This window comes from Megascapheus bottae, chromosome 15 (assembly GCF_031878675.1).
Source record: "Megascapheus bottae isolate mThoBot1 chromosome 15, mThoBot2.hap1, whole genome shotgun sequence".
NCBI classification, from domain to species: Eukaryota; Metazoa; Chordata; class Mammalia; order Rodentia; family Geomyidae; genus Megascapheus; species Megascapheus bottae.
Genome location: NC_143523.1, coordinates 7,409,166 through 7,431,509, shown reverse-complemented (window position 1 = coordinate 7,431,509; position 22,344 = coordinate 7,409,166). Strand labels below are relative to the sequence as shown.

Genomic DNA, 22,344 nt, shown 5'->3' with positions numbered 1-22,344 from the left:
TACTCTGGGTGGCCACAGCCTAGCTAGAAGCAGCAGGGGGTAAAGAGTAGAGTAGTCACTGAGAGAAGTGGGTATATGGGACTCATATATATATATTTTTTTTTTCACTCAAGGCTAATGTGTACCACTTTGAGCCACAACCCCATTTCTAGCTTTCTTTTCTTCCTTTCTTTTTCTTTTTGGTAATTAATTGGAGGTAAGGCTAATTGGAGGAATCATAATCTGAGCTTAGCCTCATGAGTAGCTAGGATTGCAGGCATGCACCACTGGCAGCAGGCTTCCCATATTGTTTTTATAATTTTTAATGAAAAGTTGGAGAATGGCAAACACTTGTAATCCTGGCAATTGTGGAATAGGTAGAGGAAGGCCATTTCTGCAAATCTCTCACCCCCTATCCCCTACCCCCCCCCCCTCAGGTCCGCCATAAAATGCCAGGCCACTCTGGGAATGGTTTGCCATTTCTCCCTGTTGCTGCCTTGCATATGCTTAACTTTAAGCAGAGAACAGTCTTCATTCTGTGTGCACACACATGTGCACGAGCGTGCACACACATACACACACACACACCACCCACCTCTTTCTTGGATGTCAGTTAATAAAAGCATGAGCATTGCATTGGCATCAGGGATAAGCCCACAGGGAGAGAGGGTTGAGTTGTTAATTGATTCTGACTCACTATCCCTCAGAACCTTTGATTTTCACTCCATAGTGCCTTTAAACCAGGACTTAGTGAAAATTACAGCAAGGTTGTGAGTTTACACATGGACTTGTGAGGATTACATGTGAATCTGAGACTGGGTCTGTTCCAAACCCTTCTGCCTTGGGCTGTACAAGGTCTGTCTGATATCTTGTTGGACACTGCCGTCAACCTTCTGGTCCATTCCGCAGACCCATGAAGCATTATAATAGCCTGAGATGTGTCCAGGCTGCTGGCATAGGTGGCCACAAAGGAGGATTGTCTTGAGAACCCTGGGAAGAAAGGGCCAGAGAGGAAGTTCTTTTGTTTAGTCTTCCTTTGGAAAGTGCCTGGAATATTACTAACAGTGCTGAAGGAACTGTGTGAGATCATAGGCCAGGCCTTTGTATATAACAGCATGCTCAGGAAACCTCGTTTTATAAAACAGCAACCTGTCAGGTACCTGTCTCTCATGCCTGTAATCCTAGTTACACAGGAGGCTGAGCTCTGAGGATTAGGTTAAAGCCAGCTCAGGCAGGAAAGTATATGTAAGACTCATATTCCCAATTATTCAGCAAAAAGTTGGGAATGGAGCTGTGACTGAAGTGGTAGGGTTCCAGCCTTGAGCAAAAAAGCTAAGAGACAATACCTAAGCCCTGAGTTCAAGCTCTAGAACCAACACACACACACACACACACACACACACACACACACACACACTAAATAAACATGAAAATAGTAAGCAGGTTTGTGCTCCTTTACTGTAAAGGAAGTCTTTTTTAAGATTCCTCCATCCCTGTGAGGTTGGAGGCGTGGCTTAGTTGGTAGAGTGTTAGTCAAAGTATCAGTTACCAAGTTTGAGACCAGTCTTGGACCTCCCACCCCAGAGTCTTTGGATGAAATATTAGCTATTATACAGTGACTATGTTACTAGAACTCACATCTGGCCATGGAAGGGCTTAATGTCACTTGATTGACTAATAGCTCCCAATCTCCCCCTCCTTCCTCCTCCCCCACCTGGCTCAGGTTAGTGCTAGGACCTTTGCATGCTCTGCCTTCTTCTTGAATGAGAGTGAGTCAGCCTTCCTCATCCACAAATCCCTTCTTGGGAATGTACAGGCCTTCCCTGGAGTCTTGCAGCAAGCTCCAGCCTCCCTGCCTTCAACCCTTCCCTGTGGAAACCAGGCGATGCTGGCTATGGCATTTGAGCTCCAGGTCTCCTGCTGGCTCTGCATAGGTGCTGGCTTGTCACCATATTTGTGCACGCTTAGCCGCGTATAGGAGCAGCTTTCTGCTGGCTTGGCCAGGCTGTTACTGACCAGGTAGAAGAAGGGGCAGAAGATTCTTAGGTGAAAATGAGCCAGTGAGGGTGCGTGGTGGGGAGAAAGAAGGTGAGTTCATTCCAGCACTTGTGTCTTTCCTGGGAATACCATTCTTCCGTGGGAATGAAGACCATCGAGCTTTGGAAAGGCCCTGCTGTTGACTTGGGAATGACCGGAGCCCCTGTGGCCTTCCATTCCTGTGCTTTCCCCTGTCCCTAGAGGGGGTGGCCCACTGGGCCTGACTGTGGATGGCTGCATCCTGTTGATGCACTTGGCTGCCGTACCCACTGGCTTCTTTTGTCCCTGGGCCCACCACAGCTGCCTGTTTCTGCATACTCTGGCACTTGCTGCATCTCCTGGGAGGCCTCTGAGGAAGCCACATGTTGGCACTTGTCAAAGGCACGGGGAACCTGGTATTGGGCAGGGTATCCCATAGCCCTGCCAGGCCAGGGCCCTTTCCAGTCTCAAGCAGGTTGATCAGGGTGAGTGTCACTGTGGCAGGAATTAGGAGACTATACTGCCACTTCCCAGCACTCCCTGTGCCCAGGGCTGGCACCTGTGTGTGCACCCACATTATCCTTACAAGACTGCCCGGACTCATCCATCCTGAACATCATAACCCAGGGTATGATAAGGACACCAGCTCAGCTATGTTCATTGGTGTGCTATTCACAATAGCCAGGCGATGGATGTCGGGAGCAAGAGTGGAATCAAACTGTACTTTGATTTGCATCAGATAATTGCTTGATTGTCTTATTGCTTTTTGGCCTTCTCCTGTTCAATTGATCAACAGTGTAAGGCAGGTTCTTAGACCTATTTGTTTCAATTTTAGCCCGACACTGTGCAGTGAACTCTGTCTCCCATAATAAGTACTCTCCTGCACTAAGGCATGCTCTGGCAAGCCGCTTCCAGTCATTCGGGCATGCAATACCAGCACACGCGGCCTCCAATATTACTTGAGTAAAAGGGGCAGTTGGCCCATATTGGGAGCAGGCATTTTTTAAGTCCTGTAATAGTTTAACAGGAACAGGTTGATGGTATACTTGTTCATCATGATCAACTAAACTAGGGAAGCATCGAGGCCCTGAAATATCTTCCCTCTCTCTAGCAGCCTGAGTCAGGTTTAATTGCGATGCACTGTGCCTGGTTGTAGTGCCTGGTAAAAGGGACTTGTTGCTAGGGCCTTTAGGCTTGCCTAAAGGTTGAGAAAGGGATTGAGGCCGTAAGGCTGCAGCTGGAGGCGGTGGGTGTGAGGGGTAAGGTTTAGAATCAGACACCATAGTGGCCTGAGGGTCATATTTCTTTCCTACTTCTGGGGGGGCTCTCTGCTCTGTCCCCATTTTCGATAGAAGATGTAGCATTTCTTCTAACTTCTTCTCTATCGTAGCCACCCGGCCCTCCAATGACTCATCATAACTTTCCTCCTTGGTATTCAAACCTGAATTCTGATACTCAATATCTACTGGTTGTTGTTCCCTTTTCAAGATCTCACTTTGACTCTCTTGGGCTGCGGCATATGGCTCAGCCTCAGGTTCTTCAGAAGGGTCCTTTAACTCATAAAGTTCCCTTAATTCAAGATTAAGTTCAGCATTTTCATGTAGAGGATCTATGTATTCACTTACTAAATTCCATACAGTAGCAGCCTCTACTGGGGTCTTTTCGGGGCCATATACATCATAATAATCTAGAATTCTTTTTCCTATCCGCTGCCAGGCTTTTTGGAATTCCTCCTCTATAGACCTCGGGCATGCCTCCTCGACAAACTGTAGGAAGCTCTGAAGCACCCCTTTTTCCACCCACGTTCCGTGGGCTTCAAATAGGCCTGTTAAGATCGGTAGAAACAACCCATGGCTATTAGCTTGACCCATAATTTTTACTCCTGACTATACTCTCTTAATAGTCCTACGATGTGTTACTCACCACAGGGAGGGGTCCTTCACCTTCGTCCCAGATTTTCAGGTCCCTGTTCGGGCGCCAGATGCCGGGGCCTCCCGGCAGCAAATTGGGGTTCCTGAAATAAGGGGCAGGGACTGGAAAAATTAGAAGAGAGACAAACACATCGGGTCCTGGAGGTCTGCAGTGCACGCAAAAACTGCCGCCTCGTTTATTTTTCACTCAAAGTTTTTATCCCTCCCTGAGACCAGGGCACTCCCAGGTGTTACATCCAGATGGTTAATCAGGGAACTGTTGGGGGTTACATTCATATGGTAAATCTCAGATCAATTGAACAGGAGAAGGCCAAAAAGCAATAAGACAATCAAGCAATTATCTGATGCAAATCAAAGTACAGTTTGATTCCACTCTTGCTCCCGACAGGATTTGTCTATTCTGGCTGCTGTAACAAAGCCCATAGTGGACTCAGTAGCTTAGGAACAAGAGAAATTTGTTGCTCACATTTTCTGGAGGTTGGAAGTTTACCCATCAAGGCCCCCCTCAGATTTGGCGTCTGGTGGGGACCTGGCTCATGGCCCGGAGACCTTGCTGCTTGTATGTGGTGGGACAGAAAACCTCCCTTTAGCTTCATTTACACAGTCACCAATCCTGTTGCCAAGGACTCTGCCCCAACCTCCAAAGGTCCACCTCTCATTCCGTCCCCTTTGCAGTGAGGGTTCCAATATAGGAATTTAGGGGAGATGCAGATTTGGATTATAGCATATAGTGAGTTGAAGGCTAAATGCTGCTACTGCAGTACTTAAGTCCTACTTGACGGTCTCCCCTCCCCCCTTTTTTTGGTGTGTGTCAGTTGTGGGCTTGACCTCAGGACCTGGACATTGTCCCTGAGCTTTTTAGCTTAAACCTAGTGCTCTGCTTCTTGAGCCACAGCATTTCTTTTCTTTTGACTAGTTTATTGGAGATAAAAGTTGCATATATTTTCCTGCCCAGGCTGGCTTCGCACCAGGATCCTCAGATCTCAACCTCTTGAGTAGCTAGGATTACAAGCATGAGCCACCAGTACTCGGCTCTGCGCTCCTCATGATGTGAGTGTCACCTGTGTCCGGGTGTCTGGAGCAGGTACGACTGCTGAGTTACAGCCAAGCACAGGGACCCCTGTTCCCCATGCAGCAAGTGCTAGGTGGAGCATGCTAGCCTTGTTAATCTTAGCTAGTAATGGACATAGCCCAGGAAGAGTCCAGGTCCTGAGGACAGCAGAGGCCCCATTAGTGGTCAAGGAGAAACCAAACCTGTGGACACCTCGCTCTTGAACTTGAGCCTGCAGCACTGTGACTCCAGAATTGGAGAAACAGTTGCGCAATTGATGTTGTCCAGGCTGGGGCTCCTGAGTAGACAGGATTTCACAAGATGAGCCATGGAGCTGACGAGGTCTCATACTGGGTCAGAAGTGAGAGAGGCGATAGCCAGGTTGTAGGCGCCAGGCCTACCTCACCCAGACCTTTGCTGCATGAGGTAGAGGACTTGGTGCCGTGAATGGTTCTTGTTCTGTATTGCCTCTGAGCTACCCAAGAGCCCATGAGTGACATGCAGAAGGACTAAGATTATTTGTGCAGTGTATGACTGACTGGTCTTTATGAAGGTTTGTGTGGTCTTAGGGAAGCCGGTTGGACCATACTTGATTTTTTTGTAGACAATACACTGTCCTCTTCAGCATCCCTGCTCCTCCTGGGCATCCCTGCTCCTCCTGGGCATCCCTGCTCCTCCTGGGCATCCCTGCTCCTCCTCAGCATCCCTGGTTGTCTTCAGCATCCTTGGTCCTCCTGTCCTTGAGATTTGTTTTCCTCAAGGCTAGCACTCTAGCACATGAACCACAGTTCTACTTCCAGATTTTTTTTGGTAGTCATGGACTTGCCTGCTAGCGCTGGCTCCAAACTATGATTCTCAGATCTTGGCCTCCAGAGTAGCTAGGATTACAGGAGTGAGCCACCAGTACCTGGCCTTTTGCCCTTTTTTCGTCTAGTGACATGTCTCCAGTTTTCTGGCAAATCATTATTTTGTTGGCTGCTTGGAACAGCTGGGCACCCATAAGAGCAGATAGTGTGGCACCTGGGGCAAACAGAGTCCAATGTAGCCAACCAGCGCCAGGGCTGGCAGTGCCCTGGGAGCAGCAGAAGGGTCACCTCACTGAGCATCACTGGGCCAACACTGGAAGCTTGTGCTACATGGGGGAAAGAGAAGCAGTCTTCATGCTGGCAATGGACAGGGAGGCAGCAAAGCCGGGAGGAAGCTTGATAGAAGAGTGGGACTAGACAATGGGCCAAGAACAGGCAGACACGATTCGCAGGAGAGGCTCCAGGTGATGTTTAGGGGGGCAGGTGGTGAAGGGCAAGTGCACTCTTGTTTAGTTGCCTGGAGGATTCCTTGTGACGGCTCTGACAGGTTCTCAGGTCCAGTCATGGCCATGATAATAGCGAATATCTATCAAAGGCTTACTATGCTTTGCTTCCTTAATTTTGTGTTTTCTTTCTTGATCCTCCCTTTACATTAGCTGTTCCATTTGTGTAGAATGCTTTGTCCCCATCAAAACACCTGGAATATGTCTACTTTGTTTCTGGTCTTTGCTCAAATGGTGCTATTATGTATGCTTGTGGCTTACCTATCCTGGCTCTTGTTTTTCTCCTTAGCGCCTATTATCATCTGCCCTCTGTTGTATTGTGTACTTGTTTCTTCTTTGGTTTCTTTCTGAAGAATATGACTTCTGGAAAGGCAAGTACTGTGTCTACTTTGTTTCATAGTTGAATCCTCCACATGAGGCCTGGTCTCCATCAAGCACCTGGTAATTTTTAAGTGTCTTATTGATTGATTGACTGCTGGTACTGTGCTGTCCAGGCCTTCTGCTCTTTCAGTTTGCTTACTAGACTGTTACCTTACCACTTGGATCATGACTCCATTTCAGTCATTTGCTGGCTGTTGTTAGAGATAGAATTCTGCAGACGTGTTGACCCACGCTCTTCAGATCTCAGCCTCCTGAATAGCTAGGATTGCAGGTGTCATCTTGGCCCTCATGGCTCCCATCTTACAGATAAGGGTCTAGAGCTGCCCAGGGTATGATAGCAGGAAGAACCAGGGTCTGTACCCAAGCCCGGTGCCCATGGTTGAGCCTTGGCAGGGAGGGAAGGCGGTTGAGCCTCTCCTCTCGAAGGTGAGGGTCTGATACAGGATGACAAATGCTCGCGAATGTCCAGTATCTCTAAGTGATGGCTTTATGTCCTCCTTCAGGATGCATTTCTGAGCCCGTCACCGTCCCCGATGGCCCACGTAGCGACTCAGTGGAAGGAAGTCCTTTCCGACCTCCGCACTCCTCCTCTGCTGTCTTTGACGAAGACAAGCCGATAGCCAGCAGCGGGACTTACAACCTGGACTTTGACAGCATCGAGCTGGTGGAGGACTTGCAGGGCTCAGAGCCTCGCTCCTCGGAGGGCAAGGCGAGCACGCGAAGGAAGTCCACGGAATCCACGCCCCCCTCCAAGTCCACGCTATCCCGCTCGCTCAGCCTGCAAGCCAGTGACTTTGATGGTGCCACCTGCCCAGGCAGCCTGGAGGCCGTGACCCTCGCCCCTGATGCGTGCGGCACCGGCTCCAGCAGCGCGTCCAGTACCCTGAAACGAACTAAAAAACCACGGCCACCTTCCTTAAAAAAGAAACAGACCGCTAAGAAACCCACAGAGACCCCCCCGGTAAAGGAGAGCCAGCAAGAGCCAGCTGAGGAGAGGCCTGGCCCCAGCGAAGAGCACCCAGCCTCGGAGTCAAAGACGGACTCACTCTCAGCAGAAGGTTCTGGGTCCACCGTGGTGGAGGAGGAGACACCCCCCGAGCCCTCTGCTGTGCCGCAGGCCACCTGTCCTCTGGATTCAGAGGCCGTGGAGGACGCTGGACCCCCAGCCTCCGGAGGCAGCAGAGTCCAGAACTCACCCCCTGTTGGGAGGAAAACGGTGCCTCTCTCCACAGCCCCCGAGGCTGTGGCGGTGACCCCACTGGATAGTGGGGAGCAGGAAGACCCCCCAGCCAAAGGGCTCTCAGTGAGGCTGGAGTTTGACTATTCTGAGGACAGCCAGCAGGAAAATACCCCTCCTACCAAAAAGACAGGCAAGAAGCCGGGGGTCAAGATGCCCCTAAGGAGGCCAAAGATGAAGAAGACCCCCGAGAAAGTGGACACCACTCCCGCCTCACCCACCCGATCCCCCCCTGCCGACCCCAGTGACATTCCCATTGCCAAAGGTACCTACACCTTTGACATCGACAAGTGGGACGACCCCAATTTTAACCCTTTCTCTTCAACCTCAAAAATGCAGGAGTCTCCCAAACTGCCCCAGCAATCGTACAGCTTTGACCCCGATGCCTGTGAGGAGAGCCTTGACCCCTTTAAGACCCCCAGTTCACCTTCCAAATCCCCAGCCTCCTTTGAGATCCCAGCCAGTGCCATGGAAGCCAATGGAATGGATGGGGATGGGCTGAACAAGCCCGCCAAGAAGAAGAAGACGCCCTTGAAGACGTAAGTTCAAGGGTGGAGGTGGTGAGGATAGGGCTGGGGTGCATGCAGCTGTGACCCTTGGTCTGTGCCTGGCCAACCTTCAGACATTGCTTTAATGCCACCAAGTTGGCTGCCTCCCTTCCTCTCTGCGGCCACAGTGGTGCTATTTTCCCAAGAAACCCCTGTGGAGTCAGGAGTCTGGTTTGATTTGATTTATTTTTTTGCCTTAGTGAGTGGTCTAAAGTTTGTTTGTTTTTAGTTGGTCAAGGGGCTTGAACTCAGGGCCTGGGTGCTGTCCCTGAGCTCTTTTGCTCAAGGCTAGCACTCTACCATTTTGAGCCATATACCCACTTCCAGTTTTTGAGTAGTTAATAGGAGATAAGAGTCTTACAGGAACTCTTCTAGCAGGTCTGGCTTCACACTGTGATCCTCAGATCTCAGCCTCCTGAGTAGCTAGGATTACAGGTGTGAGCCACTGGTGCCTGGCTGGTCTTTGGTTTCAGGGTCAGCCAGAGATTGAATTTTCTATTCTTAGGGAGTATAGGAGGCCCTGCATCTGTACTCATGGAGTAATCATGAGAGACAGTGCATTGATGACCGACCCTTTTCCCTGTACCACCTTTTGGGAAACCAGGATATATGTCCATTTATTATTCACCTTGTTAATATTTGTGATATTCGATTCTGCCATTAGTAAGTCTTAGCTCAAGAGCCCCGCACAGTGGCTAGTAGGCTCTGAGGGCACACCTGACCAGCCTGTAAAAGATGCCTCCTTGTCTCCCTCCCTTTCTCTGGTCATTTTTTGAAGATATGAGTTCAAAAGCCCTATTAAGTCCAAACAAGACCAGTGGTGTGTACCTTACTCTCAGTTCTGTGTGTTGGTGCCTCCTGTCCCCCCACCCCCCAGACCTCGCTCTGGCTTGGATGGCTTCAGGTCATGTCTTAGGAGATCATGTACCCTCTGGTCACTTCTTGGAGACAGCAACTACAATTTAACAATACTGACGGGACTCGTCTCCTGGGGCAGTGACAAACATGTTGTCGGCCCCTCTGTGTCTATCTGTGCAGGTGAGATGGGGAGACCTGTTTAACTTCCCATCTGGGTTTCCCCTCACATTCAACTTCTGAGGACAGCCCAGGCTTCCTGAGAAGGGCTTTGGCCTTGGCTCACCCTGCTGTAAGCTGGTCGTAGCCAGAGGCCATTGTGGCCAGAAAAACGTGGACTTAGATCAGCTTCCCAGCCAAGCAATCCTAGAGATACTACAGGACATTGGTTGGAATATGACTGGAGTACAAGTTGGAAATACTGATACTGTAAAAGCCTGCCTTTCCATGTTTGGCATAAGAGTGGGAACCTTGTAACCTCCTCTGAGGGAGCCTGTGACATTGTGTCCCCAAGCCCATTCTTCTTGGATCACCACAGCTGACACAGGCCAGGGAAGCTGACCTCACATCTCGGTGGACTCATCATAGTATAGAGGGCTGTGGTGACTTAGAATATCCTGCCCGGGGATGGCAGAACTTTTAAGGGGTCAACAACTGGATGATGAATACCCAGAGAGGAAGTCCTTCCCTAAGGCCAGCCTGCCGAGGGTGCTGCCGTGTCCGACCTGGCGAGACCCCAGGGTCTGCAAATTTATCTTTTTTGTCAGTTCCTTCTGTCTGTCTCTCTTTTTCTTTGTCTTCTCGTCTTAGGATGGTTGAAGATATGATGTCTGTGTGTTCTCTGTTGTAAGTACATTTAATGTAATCTGCTTCTTATGCTCCGTGTGCTTTTTTTTCTTTCTGCTTGCAACTTTTTTTTTTTTTAATTTTTCTTTCTGTGGCTGCTGCTGCTGCTTCAGTGTTTCTGGGCTAAAGCATAAGAATGTCAGGGCTTAGGGCTTCCAGGAGTGGAGGTTATTTCCCAGTTCATTGTGATTAGCGTGAGCGAGCACTGCACAGCTTTGAGGACACAGCTATCTAAGAGCTGCCTGCTGGTGGAGAATGGAATCTTTCCCCTCTTTTGCATTTGGATGTCTTCACTTCAAAACCTATACTTTTTTTTTTTTAAGCTTCATTTCTTTCTGTTATTCTAAGTTGGGCTGGCGGGTGATTGCTTTCACATTAGCCACCCAGAAATCCTGGGCAGACTGTGGAGGCTGGTTCATGTCAATGTGTGAAACAATCCATTGGGGTCATTGTATATTGGGGTGCTTGGGAGCCCCCTAAAATGCAGGGTCAGTTCAGAGTGGAGCCTGTGCTGCAAGCCATCACCAAGCTGCCCTGGTCCACGTCCTTTGTCACTTCACTTAGGTCCAGGCTGGGTGTCAGCATGCTTCATGAACTGCTTGAGTCGCACTAGTGGACATCAGTGTAATGGGTCACTGTGTGCTTCTATGGCTTTGCCTCCCTGGCCAGGAGAACTCTTGGAATACTCAGGGCTCTGAAAACAAGTACCCTCTCCTTGCCCTTGCATGGGAATTTGTTCTGAACCAGGCGTCAGGCAGCTCTGGGATCCCATGGGGTCTCTTTTCTGCCCAGGGGATTTCTTCAGCAATTTCAAGCCATTTAGTAACTACAAAACACACAGTTATATATTTATATGCATACATAAATATATGCTTTGAGCTGTGATGGTACTGTTTTTTATAGCAAATGCCCTAAATGCTATAAAGTTATCATTGCTAATTTTCTTTTCATGATTGAATGCCATTGTTGGAGTGTTTTGTTTGAGAGAACACAAGGAAGGAACCTGGGGCAGATTTCTCTTGTCAGTTCAGTTTACCTGGAAAGCAGAGGTGGGAGGGTGGCAGGATTTAAGGTGAGGGCCACCTCTCCCTGTATGGCCGGGAGTTAGGCCCTACCAGAGAAGGAATGGAGACCAGAGGAAGGGGCCCCTCTGTCGGGTCGAGAGACTCTCCCTGTTGACCGTGGACATGGCTCCTGACTGCAGGATGGACTTAACAGTACTGAAGAAGGCAACGCTTTCTCCGTGGCCTGATGGGACTGTGTCCCTCCCCAACTATCTAAAGGAAGAGAAAGAAAAGAAGATGGCCATGCATCTTGCCTTTGGTCGTGGTTAGGAAAATACACACACCACACACATACATCCTACTCTGGTCAGACTCCTAGAATCCAGCAGAGCGCAGGAACTCCCGTGTTCTGGAAGTGTCCTCCAGCACTTTCTATTTCTGTATGGGCCCCTTTGGCTGTTAAGAGGAGGGTGGCAGCCCTCGTGTGAAAATTGGGTGCCGTTAATTGGTGTCAAGAACCCCTCCCCAAATCTTAGTTGGCTCAGATATTCCCTGGAAGAATCAAGAAACATTAATCTCACCAAGAAAATTTTGCTTTATAAAATAAGAACATCGAATTAACTTCCTCTTCGTTTTCTGGGTCAGCTCTCCAAAATGGCATCTCTTTAATGATTTTTGGCTTGATGGGTCCTACCCTTGGGGGAGAAAAGAACATCTGTTAAGACGGCAGAGTGAATTGTTGGTATTAGGACAGGTCGGAGTGGTGGTCTGGGCCTGGGCTATGGTTTGAGACTGTATTACTCATGACTGTCCTCTAGTGTTGTTGGTGTGTTTATGCTTTCCATTTTGCTTCCAGTGACACATTTAGGGTGAAAAAGTCGCCAAAACGGTGTCCTCTCTCAGATCCACCATCTCAGGTATGTGCTCTTTTGATATTTATGGTTTTACAACTCACCTGGGCAGTTAGCACAGCCCTGCTTCTAGCAGGTCCCCTGGTATGCGAAGGTGCTTTCCAGGGTTCCACTGTACCAAAGATCAGAAAGGAGGAAGATAGTTGGATTCTTCATTATTATTGTGTGTGTGTGTGTGTGTGTGTGTGTGTCGGTCTTGGGGCTTGAACTCTGGGCCTGGACGCTGTCCCTGAGCTCTTCAGCTCAAGGCTACCTCCCTACCCCTGGAGCCACAGTGCCACTTCCAGTTTTCTAGTGGTTAATTGGAGATAAGAGTCTCAAGGACTTTTAGTGCCCAGGCTGGCTTTGAACTGTGATCCTTAGACCTCAGCCTCCTGTATAGCTAGGATTACAGTTGTGAACCACTGTGCCCAGGTATTAGTGTCTTTAAGTAGTTGTCCAAAAGGGTTTGAATCAACATATCAGTGGATTGAGCGTCATGTGGCTTCATCACTGTTACCCCTTGTATCATTCTCCTCCCATTTGTCCCAGCCCCAAATGGTTGGGTTCTATGGAAAGGATCATTCTGGTTCATTCTGTCCATTTAACCTCTGGAGAACTTACTACTGTCATGTTGAGAAAACCTTTAACGATCCATAAAAACAGAGTGAGAAAATGAAAAATCTGAATATGTGTCAGGGGCATTGAATTATTCCGCCAGAATGGAAAGATGGGGAAACTGTGTCCCTTAAGCAAGGAAGTGGTGGGTTCGTTATTTGTGTCAACTTGTGGTTCATCTACCGAGTTCATGCCATTATTTTCCTTCCCTCCTTACAGACCAAGGAAGGCTGGCCTCAGGCAGGTTTGCCATACTGTCCCTGGGTCAGAAAGAAGCAAGCACCCCATCCTTCCAGACCCAAACCAGCAAAGCCACAGTCCCTGGCCAGGGTTGGGACTGTGGGAAAAATGGAGGCCCTAGCCCCAGGAATAGGGGGCTCTGGGCCAGTCACATCTTTGGACTCCCCTTCCCCTTCTCACCCCCACGCTGATCTGTGGAATGACAAGGAGGCACCCCTTTTTTGCTCCCAGGGACTGGCATGAGGATTGTCAGATGATACTGATATTTCCATGTCTGAAGCCAGAATGAGCTTAAGGCAGTAGTTGTGAGAGTAGAGCTGGTAGGAATATCTTGGATAACCTAGACAAAAATGCTGGTTTTTAGTTTTTGTTTCTGTAAACTCATAGTTAGTCCCAGAAACCAACCACCAGAAAAGGAGATTCATAGAAGAAGGAATGGTTCCCTTGAAGGGCCATTTGTAACTGAATCTGAAGAAAATGGGTACGGGATTCTGACAGGGACCTGTCCTGGTTAAGTGGCTCCAGATTCATGGGTTGGGTGGGTGCAGTTTCTGACTGAGACGCTAAAGAGAGAAGAGACAGCTTTCCTATTCCTTGCAGGACCCCACTCCAGCCTCTACCCCAGAAGCCCCCCCAGTGATCTCTGCGGTAGTCCACGCCACCGATGAGGAGAAGCTGGCAGTCACCAACCAGAAGTGGACCTGCATGACGGTGGACTTGGAGGCAGACAAGCAGGACTTCCCGCAGCCCTCAGATCTGTCTACATTCGTAAATGAGACCAAATTCAATTCACCTACAGAGGGTAAGCAACTCGGTGTGCAGCTAGACTCCTACCCTGCCTCTCTCTGCTGCCATTAGAGAGAGCAAGGCTAGGAGAGACCCTGCCTTGCCAGATAACCACTATCTGAGTGACTGAACACATGTCAGCTAAGATTGCATTGACTTGAAACCAGCTGCCTCTTGACCCTGCAGTGCCTGCTAAGTACCAGCCTGGTGCCCTCAAATCCAGGTCCTGAGAATGAACATTCTGCTCATGGCTCTGAGTGTAGGGCAGAGACCCACCTAGGCATTTCTTGGTGTCACTAGTATTCTAGCCGCCATGAGATGGTCAGGCAGTATGGCCTGCTCTTCAAGCAAGCCCCATGCCAAAGGTTTACCCCAGGTTTGCTAATGAGGCCTTGATTTCCTTGGAAGAATTTCCCTAGCCACATAGCTTATCTGGCTACCTCCTTTCTACTTTCTGTCTGGCTCTGTGGGGAAACAAGATGAATTCTCCTAGACCCAGGCTGACTCACCCACATCTATCTGCAGATTGACTTTCATGTTTCCTGTCTTCCTGGGGAAGCGCCTGAGCCACGAGCCAGAGCTCCCGTCAGGAGGGAAGGGTCTGTTCTCTGGGGTTGATGTCCTGTGCCCCCAGTCCTCAGCACTTCCCCCCCCCTCCTCTCTGTGAAGCCAATGAACCCAGTTTTAGCCAGCATTTCAACGATGACTTTGTTATCATTTTGACTTTTCCAGGATCTTGATTTCTAAACATTTTTTTTTTCAAATAGAAAACAGGGAGCAAGAATGGTGATACACATCTATAGTCCCCACTCTTGAGAGACAAAGATAGATCATGGTCTAGTGTCTACCCAGGTAGTGTCAATAGGAGACCTGTCTGAAAAAAAAAAAGCAAAAAAAGAGCTGAAGGATTAGCTCATGTGGTAGAGTATTTGCCCAGAAGTGCAAGTTCCTGAGTTCAATCCACATCACTGCAAAAGAAACAACAACAAAAAGCACAAGTAGAAATCCCTGTTAGTAAGGTTACACTGAAAGCCCTATCTCCACTTCCTTGCTGGTAATAAGAGACCAAGAATGTCATTAGATGACTCCCCTCCCTCGCTTGGGAGAATGTGGGGTGTGATGGAGGCGCTGGTGATGGCCTTCGTAAGAACTCAGAATGCTTCCTCTGTGTACTCTTCTGTAGCCTCTCTTGATGGCTTGCTTGGGGCCCATGAGGTCTCAGAATGGTACTGGTTAGCATTCATGCAAGCTCTGGTTCATAGAGGAACTAGGTCTCTCTTCTGCTTATCTGCTTCTTTTTTCTGTTTGACAATGAGGAGATGATCCAAATACATGTACTTGGAGGACGTTGGGGCATTTATTTCCCATAAAGTAAGCCATTTGGTTAGCTATCAGGTTGGCCCTTTGACTTGGGATTTGGGGCCTTCAGAGTGACCATCTCACTCTGAAGCCAACACCACAGGCCTCAGGCTCCCTTCCATCCTTGCCTTCCTCTGTGGCTGTCTGAGTCAAGACCCTGGGATATTCCTCACTCCGCCGCATCTGTTGAGGTTACTGTTTCCCAACTTTGTCTACCTTGGCCCTTCCCCAAATGTCTGCTGCCCCTTCTGCTTGCCTTTGGCGCTTGGTCTGAGTTGGGCATAATGCCATAATGAAGATGTGTGTGCAAGCATTTCTTGATGTGTTGCTAGACTGTGTTTTTGAAGGCAGGCGCTCTTGTCTCATTCTCTGTGTGTCCCCAAGTGCCCTAAAGATCATAAGAGCTAAAGATAGTCTTGAGATAAAGGACATACAGGGTCAGGGAGGTGACCCTCTTAGTATGGGCCTGATCTTTGTAACAGGCGTCAGTCACCTGCAGAATATCAAGGGCTGAGAGAAGGTTTGCATCCCTGAAGCAGCAAAGACATTTGGGCACAAGCACTGAACTTGCTATTTTGTTCGTCCCTACAGTTTCCTTTTAGTTCACATCTCTAGCTGAATAAGAAACTTGTAAATATTGGAAGCCCACCTGGGTGTTCACATTGTAGCTAAGAATGAATTAAAATGCAATTTTGATATGTGTGTGTGTGTGTGTGTGTCTGTCTGTCTGTCTGTGTATTTGGCTATATCAATAGGAATTAAATACATGCACTTTTTTTCTTCATAGAAAATACAAAAATCCCAATAGTACCTTTTAAGTTAATAGGTGCTTCATTCAATGATAGCATCTGTATTTACTTTGTGGTATTCTGAAAAACACACAACTCACTAGTTTAGAAACATAGTGGTAATTGTTTTTTTTTTTTGCAGAACTTCACTTAATAGGTAAATATGTAAGTTTGAAACAAAACTCTGTGCTGGATGCTAGTGGCCCAAATCTATAATCCTAGCTACTCAGGAGGCTGAGATCTGAGGATTATGGTTCGAAGCCAGCCAGGACAGGAAAAGTCTTTGCGATTCTTATCTCTAACCACCAGAAAACTGGAAGTGGTACTGTGGCTCAGTTGCTCAGGAACAGTGTCCAGGCCCTGAGTTCAAGCTTCATGATTAATAAAACTTTCAGTTAAACTTTCCTCCTTTGAAAACTAGTGTCAAAATTTGGGAGGCAACACCTCAAGTTTAGCTATGACTTTGAGCTTGAATTCCAGTTTTAGGAGGTACTGAAGGCCAGCCCCTTGATCTCCGTAGTTAACCTAGATGTGAAACTGGGTGCATAGCCCTTTTACTGGATCACCCCTCTGTTCTATTAATAAGGTCAAGTTAAGAGACACCGGACACAGTCCCAGGAGTGGGGATGGGATCCTCAGACTGACTCAGTGGAGGACTCCCACTGAGACTTTCTTACAAGGAAGTCATCAACTGAGAGAAGAGGAAATGTTGGGTTAGAAAAAATAATTATTGTTTGAATACCTGTTCATTAGAACATTGGCATACCAATCCTGTGGGAGAGAATAGGGATGCAGGGACTGCCATCCCGTGAGCAGGGTTTAATTTCCTCTTGCAAGCTCTGAGGTGGATTTCTGCAGCTCTCCATGAAGAGAGGCTGAGTGCCATTTAGGCTCTGGGTGAGTTATCTGTGGAGAGCGGGGTCTGCCTGGCATAACAGCTATGCTTCTCTTCTCACTGTCATTGATGTGAGTCCATGCTTCCAACGTTCACCTGAGGGATGAAGGTTGAAGTCATGGCTCCTATTCTGGATAACATAAGCAGTAAATTGCTTCAGGGAGTGCATCTCAGAAACCCGGCTGAGCCAGATGGCAGTGCCATGTTTGGCTGCATGTGAGTAACAACCTGTGGTGGTGACTGATAATCTCCCTCAGATCAAAAGCTCAGATTGATTGGCAGTTGTAAATTAGCATGTTTGCTTGACAGACATCCTCTCAAGTGCATGCGATGCTGTGGGAGAAAACTTGACCCATTTGCTCCCTAGAAAAGAAAAGTTTAGGAAGCCATTAGGCTTCCCAGCCTTGGGGCCTCGCCTGCATCTGGTCCAAGAGACCATGAGTAGCCTTGGCCTCAATCCCAACACCAGAAAAAATCAAAACCCTCTAGGTAAATATATGCCATGTGACAGGGATGACACTCCCCATTAAACATATATGGCTGCAGAGGACACCTCTGCCTTGTGGAAGGAGAAGCTGCTGCAGCTGTGTAGTGGTGGCTGGGGTGGGGCGAGGCGGGGGGGAGACTGTGTGGCCACCAGAGGGCAATCGGAAGTCTTATGTTCAGTACCAAACTTCCCAAGCTACTAGCTTGCTGGAATGGACAATCTAGAGACAAGGAGTGCTGGCTATTCCTCCCCAAAGCAAGCATTGGCCCTGCCGCTGGAAGGATGGCATTGCTCCACCTTGGCCATGCAGAGTTGTGCATGTGCAGAAGGGCCTGCACCCCCCCCCATCCCCCCATACTTACAGATCTTAGGAGAGTCATGTTTTCAGGGCTGCCTTGAAAGAAAGAGCTTTATACCAGAACCTGTAGATATTTTCATATAAAATCAAAGGTGGGCTTTCACTTTGTGGATTGGGACAGGTAATTTTGAACAGGTTATTCATCCCGTCATTTTTTTTTTTTTTTTTTTTTTTTGCCAGTTCTGGGCTTGAGCTCAGGGCCTAAGCACTGTCCTTGGGCTTTCTCAAGGCTAGAGCTCTACCACTTGAGCCTCAGCACCACTTCTGGCTTTTTTCTATGTATGAGGTACCAAGGAATCGAACCCTGGACTTCGTGCATGCTAGGCAAGCACTCTTGCCACTAGGCCAAACTCCCGGCCCCTGGAAAACTTTTTAAAATTGTCATTGTAAAGGTAATATACAGTGGGGTCACAGTTGGATAAGTCAGGTAATGAACACATTTCTTTGAGGACAATGTCACCTCTTCCCTTGCTCTCCCAGTTTTTCCCCTCTCAGTTCTTCCCATCTTGGCTTTCTTCTGTAAGTACACAAGAAGCATCTGGCAACACATGTAGCTTCTTCAAGGTCAGCGGGTCTCTTTGGCTTACCACGTCCTATGTCCCATGAGGCATACAATAGGGGCTCAATTTATGTGCTGGACAGGGAGTTCATTTAAGCCATAAAGCTAATTTCTTTATCAAACCTTCCCATTACCTGAGCCAGAAGTAAGATTTCTACTCCCAGGAGGATGGTGTCTAGAATTGAAGTAGGTCACTTCTCTGCCTAATTGGACTTTACAGGTCTTTGCATTTGGAAGCTTGCTTTGGACCAGTTTGTAGGCAACTGGAAGGATTTTAGGAAATGCCCAATAATTCTCAAAAGCTTCTCTTGCTGTACTTGGCCTTCCTTTTCCTCAATGGTACTGGAAATGAATTTACAGAGAAGGGACAGGAGCTGGCTCAGCTCCAAGTTGACACCAGGACATGTCACCCTGTATGCAGTACTTGAAAGTTACATGGACCACTAGCACATGGCTTTGATTCAAAAACTCATTGCAGAAGGCTTGGTTCTAGCCACAGCCAAGCCTGTACTGGTCATATCACTTCATTTCCCCCTCCTAGCAGGAAGTTTACTGACTGAGAGTAGCTGAACTCTACCTCCTTGTCAGGTATATCAGAAATCTCGAGTCAGTGGGTATTCTAAAAAGCCCAGAGCCCCACCCCCCCCCCAGAACAGATCTCACTTTCTATCTCTTTTACGTTTTTGTCCTAGACCAGGACTCAAATTTGGTGTCTGAAGTTTTTGCACATTGACAGGCGCCCTATCACTTGAGCCATGCCTCCAATCCCCAATCTCACTTTCTGATCTCATTTTCTGTTCCTTTTGCAGAGTTGGATTACAGAAGTTCCTATGAAATTGAATATATGGAAAAAATTGGCTCTTCCTTACCTGTAAGTCCTTCCTCTCGTATCTCCCTGCCTTTTGGTGTGAGCATGCAGGCAGGGCCTTCTCCCCTACGTAGTGTCCGGGAACTCAGACCCGGGATTGAGCATCCTGTGTGCCCACAGCAGCACATGGGGGTGGGGAACTGAGGCTGGAGGGCCGAAGGCACTTGGCAGTTCACAGAGAAAGTGGTCAGGCTTCCTGCAGAATTATTTCTCTAGACGGACAGAGAGCTAGTCAGAACTTCTGATGGTTTTAAAAGTTCACTGTTAATTATTTTCTCCAAGTTCTAGTCTTCCCTCCACATCCCTGGGTTTCTCATTTGTGAGCTCAACCAACTAATGAATTAAGGTTTTTCTTTAGCTGGTTGCTGGTGCCTATAATTTCAGCTATCCATGAGGTTGGGGTTTGAGGATCACAGTTCAGAGCCAGCATGGGCAGGAAAGTCCATGACATTTTAATCTCCAATCAACCACTTGGGGAGGAAAAAAACAAACGAGATGTGGAGTTCAAGTAGTAGAGCAACCGGCCTTGAGTGCAAAAGCTCAGAGACAATGCCCAGGCATTGGCTTCAAAGCCTAGGAGTTTCACCCAAGATTCTTTTTTTCTTTTTTAAAATGTCTTTGTATTAAATATATATGTAGGCTTATTTACTTACCATTTTCTATAAATATACTATAGTAATTATAGAGTATATAAAAATTATAGTATCTATATTATATAATATATAGTATAATATATGTACTATATGATAATAAATAATATACTATATGGTAATTATATAGTATATAATGAAATAGTATAATAACTTTTTGTACCATTCACACCTTGGGTCATGTAGTAATTGGAGATGATTTAAAGTTCACAGGGGTGGTGCATGTCAGAGATATGCAAACATTGCCATTTCATAAAAGGACTTGGCTGTTGAGAGTCCTCTGGAAAGCAGTGGATGGATGTACTCTGTGGATAGTTTTTAAATAACTATGTCTTTGGGTAGAAAGCCTTGCCCCTCCCTCCTTGCATTTTAAGTCATTAATGATGGACAGCCATCTATGCCAGCTTGTTCTGGGCATGAGCTGTTTCTGAGCTTCTATCCAGCAGTGTCCTCAGAGTCTGTGAGGGGCACGAGAGGGCTGGTTTGGGGCCATGAATGGCCATGGACATGTTGCACTCTTGGTCTGGCCCTATGCTGGTCTTCCGTGCTGGGGTTGCTGCTCCTAAACTTCAGGTCAGGCAGGAACATGAGTCCCATGACACCTAGACTAAAGTGACTGCTCCCTGAGTGATGTTCAGAGTGTTCACATTGTCCCTCGGTACGTTTCTTGGAGTCTGCCTTGCCCCTGGGGACACAGCTGTGTTCCCAATAGGTGACACTGTACTGAGGGGGATATAATTTACTGTTGAAGTGGAGCTGTCATCTGCTTGACATTCATTTGAGGGGACTGAAATCCTAAGAGACCCTGGCTTGTGCTCGTTGGTACTCTGGGGGCCTCATGGATGAAGTGCCCAGGAGTCTTAGGGGACCCAGGGGTGATGATGATGATGATGATGATGATGATGATGATGATGAGCTCCCTTTAGTTATACGGGGGTTTCCTTGTCCAGTGATTTATTGTTGTTTGTTCAGAGCAGTGTATCAGCTTCTTTGGGGACTCACCGGGGCAGTATAAGGGGTCCTTGGTCTCATGTTCCTGATTCAGCACTCAGAGCCTTGAAAGGGGGTCTGGTCTCTGCCCTTGTGATCCTCATTTCCTTCCTCTTAGCTGCATACCATACACACATCCATGTCCCAGTCCAGCTGAGCTCCTCTGCAGGCTCTGAATTTACCGGGGCACTCAGTTCGAGCCTTAGCCCCTCCCTCACCTTTGTCCAGGCTTTTCCAGCCTGAGCCCACTAAGAAACCCTTGTCCTCACAAGCCAAGCCCAGGCACTGTTCTCTTTCTGGTCCACCCTGCTGGCCTCTCCCTTCTTCTGCAAGGACTGGGATCTCGCCATACCTTGTGTTGGTCCTCAGAGCCAGCATGCTGTCTGTCTCAGGTAGCATGGCCAGTGAGTGCGGTGGCTGAAGAGTCCACATTGAGGTGCACTCTGTTCTTACCTGACTGGCATTCCATCCCACAGTAGGTCCCATTTTCCTTCCTTTCCTCCCTCCCTCTCTCTCCCTGCAGTTCTCATACTCCTGTCTCATCCAGTCACTCAAGAGAAATGGAGTCTTTCCCCTAAATGATTAAAGACACATTTGCTCCCACTGGTGATGCTTGCCTTGATTTTGATCTGGTAGCACCTGTACCCGAGCTGACGTGTGCCTCTCTTCCCTGCAGCAGGACGATGACACCCTGAAGAAGCAGGCCTTGTACCTCATGTTCGACACCTCTCAGGAGAGCCCTGTCAAGTCTCCTCCCATCCGGATGTCAGATTCTCCGACACCTTGTTCAGGGTATGATGAGAATTATAGATCAGCCATGGGGCCAAGCTCCCAAGCACCTTCATGCTGCTGTCCTGCCTTCAGTCTGTCCACATGCAGTCAGGCATGCCCTAGTCCATGCTCTGTCCACACAGACAGATGCGCTGGTTCTATTGGAACCCTGTGAACACAGGCGAAGGCCTTTCACAGATGCCTGGGAGCTCCCCACCACAGCAGTCTAGATATAGTGTTATTCTGGTGTGTGTCCACTGTGGGACAGCATTCAGAACTTGAGTTCCGAACTGAGTGTGGGTAGTTCACTCCTGCCATCCTGAGAGCTAAGAACCACGATTGGAGGCCAACCTTTGCATAATGGTCTGTAAGACTCTTTGTTTCCAGTTAACCAGCAAAAAGCCAGAAGTGACGGTGTGGATTAAGTGGTAGAGCACTGCCTTTGAGTGGAAAGTCAAATAAGAGTAGAAGACCCTGAGTTCAAGCCTCCACACCAGCACACACAGACATAGACACACAGAGACACCGACACAAATATAGACACACAGACAGACAGACAGAGACACACACACACACACACACACACACACACACACACACACACACACACACACACGGGGGGGGGGGGGAAGCTCGTTTCACCTCTACTTTATTTTTTTTTTGGTCGGTTGAGGGACTTAAACTATGGGCCTGGGCGCTGTTCCTGAGCTCTTTAGCTCAAGGCTATCATTCTACCTCTTAAGCCACAGTGCCACTTCCGGTTTTCTGGTGGTTAATTGGAGATAAGGGTCTCATCCCGGGCTGGCTTTGGCTGAGATCCTGAGATCTCAGCCTCCTGAGTATCTAGGATTACAGGCGTGAGCCACCACGCCTGGCTCACGTCTGTTTCTTGCTGATCGTAACCTAATGGTAGTTATTTGACCTCATG

At 48.2% G+C, this 22,344-nt stretch overlaps 1 protein-coding gene across 5 annotated transcripts in view; it reads left to right on the top strand.

Moving 5' to 3' along the window:
* The window catches only part of Tacc2 (transforming acidic coiled-coil containing protein 2), a 120,185-nt gene that overhangs the window by 76,812 nt on the left and 21,029 nt on the right, over positions 1 to 22,344 (top strand). For 4 of the 5 annotated variants that reach the window (XM_090345705.1, XM_090345707.1, XM_090345709.1 and 1 more), the window contains 5 exons: positions 7,171 to 8,443; positions 12,014 to 12,074; positions 13,506 to 13,707; positions 18,947 to 19,008; positions 21,322 to 21,437. In XM_090345705.1, coding sequence (XP_090201831.1) covers positions 7,171 to 8,443; positions 12,014 to 12,074; positions 13,506 to 13,707; positions 18,947 to 19,008; positions 21,322 to 21,437 — 1,714 coding nt within the window. The remainder of the gene's footprint in view (positions 1 to 7,170; positions 8,444 to 12,013; positions 12,075 to 13,505; positions 13,708 to 18,946; positions 19,009 to 21,321; positions 21,438 to 22,344) is intronic. The other variant, XM_090345706.1, reaches the window with a different exon arrangement.